The 11,717-nt window shown below is 35.5% G+C and overlaps 1 protein-coding gene across 3 annotated transcripts; it reads left to right on the top strand.

Annotated features, from left to right (window-relative positions):
* Positions 1–2,326: 2,326 nt before the first annotated feature.
* LOC131155818 (pentatricopeptide repeat-containing protein At1g77360, mitochondrial-like) lies at positions 2,327–4,616 on the top strand. Of its 3 annotated transcripts, none has more exons than XM_058109254.1 (2): positions 2,327–2,626; positions 2,829–4,616. In XM_058109254.1, the coding sequence occupies exons 1-2, from the start codon at positions 2,442–2,444 to the stop codon at positions 4,354–4,356; spliced, it is 1,713 nt and encodes a 570-aa protein (XP_057965237.1). In that variant the 5' UTR covers positions 2,327–2,441; the 3' UTR covers positions 4,357–4,616. The 3 variants fall into 3 exon arrangements, with proteins under 3 accessions (XP_057965237.1, XP_057965238.1, XP_057965239.1); XM_058109255.1 differs by having other exon boundaries at positions 2,360–2,626; positions 2,892–4,616; XM_058109256.1 differs by having other exon boundaries at positions 2,497–2,626; positions 2,786–4,616.
* The last annotated feature ends 7,101 nt before the right edge of the window (positions 4,617–11,717 follow it).

Here is an 11,717-nt window from a genome sequence, read left to right on the forward strand (position 1 = left end):
ATTCACATGTTATTATTAGCCTCTATGTGGATGACTTGCTTATTGTTCAAATTTGCATGTCATAAATAAAACAAAATCTATTCTTTAAAAAAAAATTGAGATGAAAGGTTTAAGTGAGACTAATGTTATTTTAGACATAAAAATTACAAGATTATGCGATGGTATATTTCTTTATCAGTTGCATTACATTGAAATTTTTTTGAATAAATATGGCTATGATAAGTGCAAGCATGTTTCTACTCCTTTGATTCTAGTAACCACTCATTTCCAATTAAGAATGAAAACAGAGTGGTTAATCAAAAGGAATATAATAACATTATTGGTAGTGGAGATATGCAACTGATTTAATTAGACATGACATTGCATTTATAGGAAGAATACTTAGTAGATTTTCAAGCAACTCGGGTAGAAAACATTGGAATGCTTTTGAATGTATAATGAAATATTTAGTTGGTATCAAAGATTATGACTTTGTTTTTTACTTCATATCCTGTTGTATTTGAAGGTTTTTGTGATGCCGATTGAAACACTTTGTTAGGTGATTCTCTCTCTACCACCGATTATATTTTCACTTTAGGTGGTGAAGCTATTAACTAGAAATCTAAAAAAAAAAAACAATAATTCCTAACTCAACTATAGAAGCTGAGCTTATTGCTTAATATTAGCAAGTGATGAAGCAAGTTGGTTGAGATATTTTTTATGAAATTGCATTTCGGGAAAAACCTATACCTATTATCCTATTTAATTGTGCTAGTGTTGGTGTAATTGGTAGAGTGAATAACCGTTATTATAGCGATAAATCTAGATCTGTAAGAAGAAAACAAAATAGTGTGAGATCATATTTGAGTAGTGACATCATTAATGTGAGTTATATAAAATCTTCTGAAAATCTTGCAAATCCGTTAATTAAGGTCTTAGCAAGAGAAAGAGTTTGGAATACATTGATGGGGATGAGATTAAAACTTATAAAATCATGAATCACATATGAAGATACCCAACTCAAGGATCAGAGATCCTGTAATTGGGTTCAATGGAAGAATGAATCATATGGTGGTCATAAGAAATGCACTAATATTTTTTAGCTCATCCCATTGGTGTAAGTGCATTTATCTTATAACGGAAGAGGTTGAGTTTTATTTTTATTTATTTTTTATTTTTTAAAAACTCTTAATGATAATCTGTATCTCTTATGATGAGGTGTTAGAATTACAGGAGCACCATTAACAGATTTCACCCATGTGAGCATCGGAGTGGGGCCGTTCTTTATGAGAATTAGGCTTATTCTCAAATATGATCACTAAACTAGGATTAGCATAAAATCGAAACATGCTACTTGTTAAAACTCATGTTAACACCTGATTGATTATGTGTAAGCAGTAATACTGTATTTCTCTTAAGCAGTCATTGTTCAAGTTTGAGACTGCTATTGACTCTAAAGTAAAGGCTATTGTTCACTAAGTGAAGGTTCAATAAAAAGCACACTTTCTATGCATAATTATTCTTCTTTGATTGTTAAACTCTCTACATGCATGATACATGCATAATATTAAAATGAGAGGTAATTGTTAGTGTATTTTAATATTATTGTTTTATAAATTATCTTGAAAAAGAGCACGAACCTTGGAATGAATTATGTATCTATATTTAATGATGTCATTCATTATGAGATTAATTATGCGAGTGTACCTTAAATCTAGGTGTGTACCTATTTAATATATATACATTTTATTTATTAAGTGTATGGAGAATGTAAGGTCATTTTGTCCTTATAAATAGACTCTTAAGGCATTGACACCATACACCAATTTTTTCGCATAATTATCATCATGTCATCTTTCTTTCAAGTCTAAAGAGTTTGAGAAGTAAAGAAAATTATTATTATTATTTTTTATATGTGGAGCTTTAAGCTCTTTCGTTTGTGTAAAATTGGAGAGAGTCATAGGATTTAATTTGGATTGTTGTATCTTTAGAGAGACAAGTTTTGACGAGTTCAGCTGCACCGATTTATGAGTTAAACCAAAAAATCACAAAGAACTTGAATCTCTTTAAAGAGAGTGAAATATCCGTACTTTCAACTTATTTGTGAATCATATATGCATATATAGTTGTGTTTAAGTTTATTATTTTTTATTTTATATTAAAATTCCTATACTTTCACAGTTAATTATGATATGTTTAATATATATATATATATATATATATAAGTATAGTTGTGTTTAAGTTTATTATTTATTATTTTATATTAAAATTCTCATATTTTCACAATTAATTATGATATGTTTAAAGTTTATTTTCTTTTTTAAAGTGAGACGTAAACAAAATCTTAGAAAGTGATTTTTAAAAATAAAATCGTGTGCGATGGTCTCCCATAGGAAGACGAAAACGAAGCACAACTGCACAGCAGTCCGACTGCTCCACTGTGACAATATGGGTTAAAACTTATGCTCGCCCGAATACCCCGCTCCACGCCTTCCTTCCTATTTACCTCGTCCTTCTCGAAATTCTGTCGCTGGAACAAGCAACCGAGGAGCAAGACGCCACTACCGCCGTCGGCACCATCCATCACCACCACCACCACCATCGCCGCCAACAACGACGGGACTTTCACGCCTGCACGTCTCTCAAGGTTACTTTATCATCTCTCTCTCTCTCTCTCTCTCTCTCTCTCTCTCTCTCTCTCTCTCTCTATATATATATATATATATATATATATTTTTTTTTTTTTTCCTGGTATTGTCTTAGATGTTTGCTTGACGGGGTTTTACTTGAATTTTGGTTCTAGTAGCGCTAGCGCTATGTTGAAGATTCTTAATACTTGTTGTATCTAGGGTTTCACAATCTTCCTCTTCAATGGCGGCCCTATCTGCAAACCCTAAAACCTCCACCACCAGTTCAATATCTCCCAGCCCTCTCAAAAGACCCCCTCAGATCATCCCTTCTTCTTCCTCACACCATCAACGCCCAAAAAAGCATCAATCTCTCCCCTTTCCTTCTCACCTTGATGTCCCTGGCGTTTCCCCTGTTGCCAGAATCCTCTGCGAGATCCTCACTGGATCCTCTCCCAACGACGTAGAAGCCGCCCTGTCTGCCACCGGCTTGATCCCCTCTTCCGATTACATGGAAGAGGTCATCAAGCTGGTCTACAACTCTCCTTCTGCTGCCATCAAGTTCTTCAGGTGGGCCGGCCGCACCCACAAACCCTCGGCATATGCATGGAATCTAATGGTTGATTTGCTCGGCAAGAACCAGTTGTTTGAGGAAATGTGGGATGCCATTCGTTCGATGAAGCAAGAGAGCGTGCTGTCAGTTGCCACCTTCGTGTCTGCATTTGGAAGCTACTGTGTTGCGGGAAGGTTCAACGAGGCCATCATGACATTTGATGTCATGGACAGGTATGGAATTCAACAAGATATTATTGCTGTGAATTCATTATTGAGCGCAATATGTCGCCAAGAAAATCAAACTTCGAAGGCCCTTGAATTCTTTGAGAAGATCAAGGGAAAGATTCCTCCAGATGGGGACACCTTTGCCATTCTGTTGGAAGGTTGGGAGAAAGAAGGCAATGTGGCCAAGGCTAAGACCACATTTGGTGAGATGGTGGTTCGTGTCGGATGGAGCCCAGAAAATATGTCAGCTTATGACGCATTCTTGTCAACTCTTGTTCATGGGTCGAATGCTGATGAGGCAATGAAGTTTCTTAAGGTTATGAAGGGTAATAACTGTTTACCAGGTTTGAAATTCTTCTCTAATGCACTCGATGTTCTTATTAAGCAGAACGATTCAACTCATGCAGTTTTGTTGTGGGATATTATGGTGGGTAGTGGTTTGGTACCCAATTTGATAATGTACAATGCAGTAATTGGTTTGCTCTGCAACAACAATGAGATTGATTACGCTTATCGTCGTCTCGATGAGATGGTATTCCATGGCACATTCCCAGATTCATTAACTTATAACATGATTTTCCAATGTCTTGTTAAAAACAAGAAGGTTCGTGAAGCTGCAAAGTTCTTTTTTGAGATGATCAAGAATGAATGGCCACCCACACATTCTAATTGTGCCTCGGCCATCACGTTGCTGTTTGATGGTGATGACCCCGAGACAGCAATTGAGATATGGAACTATATGATTGAGAATCGCATTTTGCCTCTTGATGAGAGTGCAAATGCATTACTCATTGGGCTTTGCAACTTGGGAAGGTTGACAGATTTGAGGAAGTTTGCGGATGACATACTTGATAGGAGAATTAATATATATGAGTCAACAATGGCCAAGTTGAAGAGCACTTTCTATAAAGAGGGTAGAAATGCACGAGATACATACGATAGTCTCTCGAGGAGATGGAAAGCTTCCTAGATGTTAGCATTTTTAACTTCTGGTCTCAATTGCAATATAAAACTTTTAATTCTAATTTGTAATGTTTGGGACATTGTAGATATGTGGCAGTCATGAATGGAAAACCTTCGAATGTAAGCAGGTTTCGCCATTTCTTGGTTGCTTTGATTTTCGCCTTCTTCTCTTTTCCCCCTTCCCATTTCTGTCCTTCCAAATGGAATGGGGACAAGCTAAAATGTTTTTTCTAATTCATCTTTTATCATACGCCCCCTTGAGTTGAACATTCTTCTCCCATTTATTTGACTTTCAACTTTTGAAAGTGTGCTTGTGCTTTGGTGCTTCCTTTTTGAGAAATACCCAGTGCACAACTGATTTTCCAAGGACTCTGTTAACTATTCTTGCATGGCAGAACAATTGCCAAAAGAGTTTTGTGTCATAATGGTGATTTGGCTTATGAGGGGGTGGGGGGGGAAGAGATGAAAAATTGCAGGTGTTCCCTTTTAGCAGCCATGGCTTTTCATGTGGATACTCTGGCATGCAGGTTTTGTGCGTCCTTGTCTAATATTTTGTTCACTTTCAGATTTTGTTTGATATTTGATTTTTGGAGAAGAATTTTGTGGTTTTTCTAATATCTTTGTTTTTGATTCTCTTTTCCTTCCTAAGTTTGTTGTTCCATTTTGCCTTCTGCATACTTCATATGCAGGGATTTTGTTTAGGATTTTGTTCTCTCTCTCTCTCTCTCTCTCTCTCTCTCTCTCTTTTGTGGGTGCCTTCCTGGGGAGTTTGGCTCTTGGTAGTCTCATTTCGGATTTTCTTTTCATTCTGTGAAGAAGCTTTGATGATAACAGCAGTCAAGTTCTGCGATTTTCCTCCTCTTTTCAAATCTCAATCAGTACCATGGTTGTCTGTCCATTGAATAAAATATAGTTTCCTTTGATGATTTCCAATAATAAAATGCAGTTCAGTTTGGCTCTTGATGATCCTCTTTTCAGCCATTTTCCTTCACTGAAGGAGTTTTGGTGATGACAGCTGTTCTGTGATTTTCCTCGTTTCAAATCTTGATCAATGTCTCTGCAGTCTGATCAGTGAATGAAACACTTTCAGTTTGATGGTTTACTAAACTCAATTTCAGATTAGTGTCTGGTTAGATTGTTTGGAAGCTCCACAGACTTCAGCACTGATGTTACATGCCTATTTGAAATGCAAAATTTTCAGCAACAAACATGTGATGGAGAACAAAAATGTTTGGTGCAAAAGGGGTCGCAGATCTGCAGATGAACTATGCGCAAATTAATCTTGTGCTTGGCTAGGCAAACTGCTGAAAATGTGAGAATTTCTTTTGCTGAACTGTTTCACTTTTACCATGCGAAAGACTTAACAAGTTTTTGTTTTCAGTCCATTAGAAGCTCATTGGGCCTGTGCTACACAACACGGGTAGAAACCCCTCCTTGGCCACCTAGTTTGCACTAAAGACCTCCAACATGGAAGGTTTTTGCATGTCTTCTAGGGGGTAATCACTTTTTTAAGCAATTTTTTCTAAAATAATTTGCTTTGTTTTTTTTTTTTTCATTTTTGGTTTACTTTCATTGTTGCTACAAAAAATCTAGATAGTGGGTACAAAAGTCATGGCCTAAAGGTTTATAGCATTTGTAAGTGTTGGTAAAAGTTTAACATTTGTCCCAAGGTGGTGAGTGACTGAAAAAGGTCATGGGTTATATATTATCGTTAGAAGCTTGAAATTTCCTTACCTTGAGGAAGTTGCTCGAGAAAAAAAAAAAAAAAAAAAAGAGATTTGAAGAACATGGCATTATTCTTGGTAAATATTGTTGTACAAACAATTTTTTCTTGAAGTGCGTATGCTATCTGCTCTTAGTAATGGCGATAAAAATGTTATTGGTGTCTTGCATGTTCATTTGATGTTGGAAAATTGATTGAGCTCTAAGTACTTAGTATTCCAACTTGAGATCCAGTTTTTTTATTTCTTGCATGTGTTGAGTTACAGGCCCTTATTGATGCCAACAACAATAAAATGAAGATATAAGGTATAGTTGCTTTATTTGTCACTAATTATTATATAGAACTTTTGTTGTACCCTTGGTACAATCTTGGATTTATGAGCAAGAACTAGCTTGAGTGGATGCACTAATTCGGTTTTGACTCAATATCTTTTGGAAATAGTATGTATGTGAGATTCTGTTATTATGTGCCTCAAGGAACTTCCAAATAAGTTGATGATAGATTACTTGAGGTTGGGCTCATACTTGTATGGAATAACATGTTGTGAAAGGGAGCATTCATCAAGAAGGTTTTGGATGAGGATTGGCAATGAGTGAAGACTTTAGAGGTTGAATGGGGGATGTGTGTGTGTGTGTGTGGCATTGTTGTTTTCGTTTTTGTTTATTGTTTTTTTTTTATGAGAATTGGTATTCTTAAGATGAGGTAACTAGAAGGAAGTTAAATAGTTTGTTATTTAACTTTTTAGAGGAGTTTAACAGGATTTGTTGTAGGCTGTTTAAAGAGGAGGTGAGGTTGGTGTTTAATGATTTGAATGGTGATAAAACTATAGGGTATGATGAGAATAGCTTGCTTGTAGAATTGGTCAAATGTTGTTATAGATGATGTGAGATTGTGGGTAGTTTCTTTGAGGTTGAGGGGGTTTTATAAGATCTTGAACTGGTTAAATGTGAGCTCAACATTAAAGATCACAAGGTGGTTGGTTTAGTTTGATGGAGCATACAAATTGGTTTGAAAGATTCTTGCTGTTTGGTTTATAAGGCTGGTGGGAAGTGTGTGGATGTAGATTACTTTCTTAAATGAAGATGGATTTTGGATGTGGTTTTGTGAGTGTGGATTCAACAATTACTAGTGGAGTTTGAAGGGGATTTTGCAAGCTTCATAATATGTGAATTGGAACATTATGACTTATATGTTACATATGGTGGGCTTGGAGAATAATGGAGATGAGACGAGCATCGCCATGGTGAAATTCTTTAGTTCTTGTTAGTGATATTCCCTTTTGTTTGTCTATATAATGTTAAGAATAGTTGAGAAGTCTCTATCAAAAGGGATGTGCTACCCTTTTTATTAGTTATTATTGTGAAGGGCTTGACTATAATGATTGTTAGTGTAGAGAAAGATGTTTTTGACTGGTCTTAAGAGTGTGAAGTATAGACAAAGGGGTAAGTTACGACTCATTTGCTATTTTTATCTAATGTGATAATTTTAGTGTTGGGGTAGACTTAGCGAACATTTTAGATGTGTCTGTTAAACTTTAAGGCCGTGTTAGGATTGAAGTCTATGCTTTGGATTAAAGTGAACAGATTCTACATGTGGGAGCATAACTTTAGAATTTTGTGGATTTGGACAACTTTGTACAAATTATATTAAAATTTGTTTAAATCTATACAAATTTACATTCTCGATCTGTTATATGTGATTCCAAATGTATAATTAGAAAAGAGTGAGTTGATTCTTGTAGGTGAAGGAGAAATGTATCAAAGGGGCATGAAAGGGGTGCCTAGAGGACATAAAAAAAACTAGCCTAACTAAAACCTCCTTCAAATTTGTGAAATTCTGGTAGAGGGAGGCTTCTCTTTTAGAGCAACTTGGTCATAAATTTCTTGGAGCTTTGCTTCATGAGTAGTACTTTGAAAAGTCGACAATCGATACTTTGAAATTTCTCGCCTAAAAGGAGCTTCCTTAAAAAAAAAAAAAAGCAAAAAAAAAGTTACAATTTTCTTGGACCTTGCTTGAACTTTGTCTCATTAGTACTAGTGCGCATCCTTTTCCCCAATACATTGAAGGAGCATGGAAGGGGTGCTTAAAGGACATAAAAAACTAGAATAACTAAAACCTTATTCAAATTGACGAAGTTTTAGTAGAGGGAGGCTTCTCTATTAGGGCAACTTGGTAAAAAATTTCCTGGAACTTCGCTTCGTAAGTGTTACATTGGAGCCTTTGTGTGTGTGTGTGTGTGTGTAGCTATACTTAGATCTTGCTTGAACTTTTCTCATTAGTGCTAGTGCGCATCCTTTTCAAGTCCAGATGATTGATACTCCCTAATACATTTTCCTTGCAACCGTAACATTTTCCTTCAATTTTAGGTCTATTTGTGTGTGTGAGAGTTTAACATAGAGACGAATGAGTAGGGGAAATTTAATTAATCATCCAAATTTCAATTCCTTGCATCCGTAAGCTTATATCTATATAAAAAATAAGAACCTCTAAATATAAAAGTAATTAAATATCAAAACAGAAGTCCAAAATAACCAAATATCCTTGTCAACACTAAATTACTTGAAATTTCAAAATTTTTGAGGAGAATAAGTCTACTAGAGTTAAACATATGTTACTTCATCAAATTGCTTAGGTTAAATTAAACTTAATCACAAGTTTTGAAATGAATGGTAACAAGGAGTTGATAGTTTGGAGAAACTTCAACTAAGCTTTCGTTTTTAGGCCAAGTGTGTCAAGTTAAATGCACTCGTGGTCGCTAAACTTTTTAACTAAAATTTTTGATATCACTAAACTTTATTTTGGTGTGTTAAGGTCACTCAATATAAATTTGTTGCAAAATCCCTCTTTTCGTCCAATTTAAATGGCTTTTCGTCCCTCATTATGCCACACCATTTCCTTCCAAAAAAATGCCACGTGACTTCATTGTAACTTCTGCCCTTCTCATTCTCTTTCTCTTTCTCTTGCAACACTAGATTCCATGCACCTCTACGCTTTCCACTTGAACCTCTTAATGTAAATGATGAGAGAAAGGGCTTGCCTTCCATAAGTGATCTATCTTAAAACATTTAATAAAGAGGAATCTAGTGTGTGTGTGTATATATGTATGTACTATCTTCATTTCAGAAGAGGAGAGATGGTTGGCACCAACATTAAGAAAATCCATGGTCGAAGGAAGTATCAAATTTAGGTCTGATTCACCTCTAGATTCTAGTGATAGACCTTAACGTGTGCATAGATGCATTTCGACTAGCGGAAGAAAATCATAGATAAGATTTGATGGGTGTTGGAGACGTGGGGGTTTGTCTAAGTATTGAACCATGGGAGGGGAAGGGGGTCTTGGAAGAGATGATTGAAGGAGTGCATATTCAATAAGCAACCGACAAAGGTGAAGATGAGATATTACTTACAAGATGCAAAGAAAGTGAGGTTAATTTAATAGCAGTTTTGATCTTTATAGCCAAGCCTACCAAGTAGAGGGATAGCTTGCTGTGTTGTGTGGCGCCAAATTCCCCTAGCTAGCCCTAAAGAATTCTTGAGAATCTGCAAGTATATATTATTATTACTTTTATTTTTGTTGTTGTTGTTGCTGTATATAATAATTTTAGGCTTGCAAAGTATCTTTCAACCTTAGTTGTTTTGAAGATTCATGTGCATGGGGTAGAGCTATGTATAGGTAGTATCATGAAATAGTTGCATTGCATGCTTACAATTTAACTAATTATTTAATTTGCCACTTACTAGCAATAGGTGAGGTACTCTGATGCGAGTTTGAGATTCTGATATTGCAGGTACCAATTTTGAACTTTGACAAGGGTGAAAAGGGTAGAGATGGGATATGGGTTATCTTCCGTTGTGTAGCATAGGTTTAATGGACTTCCAATAGACTTGCCTGGAAAGGTAGAGATGGAATATGGGTTATCTTCCATTGTGTAGCATAGGTTTAATGGACTTCCAATGGACTTGTTTGGAAACTTTGATTTCAAAGTTGATTGACTCGTTGTAATTTGGTTATATTTATGAATCTTTGAAATAAAAAAAATGGTGCTTTGACCACGAGGAAGGAGAGGTCGGTAGCCATGGGTGGCTAGGAGCCTTTTGGGCTTTTGCAGTTTGAAGATTCAGTTGCAGTTTGAAGACTGGTGGCGAGGTAGTAGTGGTTTTCGCTGGTAGTGGCGTTGGGCAATGGGAGCACGTGGCGAGGGAAGCCCTAAGGTGCATGAAGGGAAGAAGAGAAGGGAGGGTAAGTTCTTTTAGGATTTATTTTAATAATAAATAATATAAATATAAATAAATATTAAAATAAATTTTTTTTGGGAAGGAATTGAAGTAGCGTTGCAAGGTAGGACCTAGACTACCATGCACATAAAAAATGACTTACAAGGTAGGACCTAGACTACCATGCACATGAAAAATGACTTACTTGTCCGCGTTTGTGACAAAGAGTCGTTTATATTGGACGAAAAATAGAGATTTTGCAACAAATTTGTAATTGAGTGACCTTAGCACACCAAAATAATGTTTAGTGGCATCAAGAGTTTTAGTTAAATATTTAGTGACCATTCGAATGAAGTTGGATTTTGTTTAGGGATGTGTATCTAAAGTGTGTTTCTTTAGCGTGCCTTTAATGTCTTAGGCGATGTAATGTTATGCTTATCTCTGACAAGGATGGAGCTTCATACTCTTGTCATCAAAGAAGATCAACATGTCTCCAAGGATGGAGCTTCATACTCTTGTCATTGAAGAAGATCAACATGTCTCCATTGTTAAACTTCTGCATGCTCAGAGAACATCATCATAAAATTCCGTTGTGGCTTTCAGTGGGGAAGTAATGTTGCGTGGGCAACTAAAGAAACATATGCTTAGGTTCAAACCCTCAACTACAAGCCCATGTTCATTTCAATAAACATTCCCCTCCAAAGGCTTACAATTGACTAAATATAAGAAATTGGCAGTGTTGGATCTAAGAATCACAGCTAGGGGAAGCCACAATATATATATAGTGTCGGATCCAGAAATCACAGCTAGGGGAAGCCAAGATATATATATATATATATAAAGTTAAAAATATTTTTTTAGAGATGGTTTGGGCACTTGCAAACGTAGGCCACATAATGTGCTAGTAAGGAAGAACGAGTTAATTACTGAGGGGGGCAGTAGAAGGGGTAGGGGTAGACCTAAAATAACTTGAAATGAGATAGTGAGTAAGGATTTAATAATCCTGAATTTTTCAAAGAAATTATTCACATAAATTGAAGGAAAATGATTTACATAATAAACCACACCTAGTGAGACTTGAGGCTTAATTTTGTTGTTGTTGTTGTTGTTGTTGTTGTTATTATTGTTGTTGTCGTCTACTATATTTTGTATTAATGAATAACAAAAAGAAAAGTTTCATTAAATAGAATGATGAATTTACATCCCACAAATATTACAAAAGATTCAAAAATTATGAGTACTATATGCAAAAAAACTATATATTGTTAAAAGATGAACTTTAAACTAATAATCCTACTTAATTAATAATCTTATAACTGTACTTGTCACTCCTTAGTAGAATAAATTTAAATGTGTAAAATTGGAAAAAATTCAACACAGACTTTGATTGATTTTGTCCAAATCCACAAATTTAAATTCAAGGCTTAAAA

Source organism: Malania oleifera, chromosome 5 (genome assembly GCF_029873635.1).
Source record: "Malania oleifera isolate guangnan ecotype guangnan chromosome 5, ASM2987363v1, whole genome shotgun sequence".
NCBI classification, from domain to species: domain Eukaryota; kingdom Viridiplantae; phylum Streptophyta; class Magnoliopsida; order Santalales; family Ximeniaceae; genus Malania; species Malania oleifera.

Excerpts from the sequence above, each read along its gene's own strand:
- LOC131155818 (XM_058109254.1), top strand. The coding sequence starts at position 2,442 with ATGCTCGCCCGAATACCCCGCTCCACGCCTTCCTTCCTATTTACCTCG. Across the intron at positions 2,627-2,828 it reads ACGCCTGCACGTCTCTCAAG|GGTTTCACAATCTTCCTCTT; the intron begins GTTACTTTATCA and ends TGTTGTATCTAG.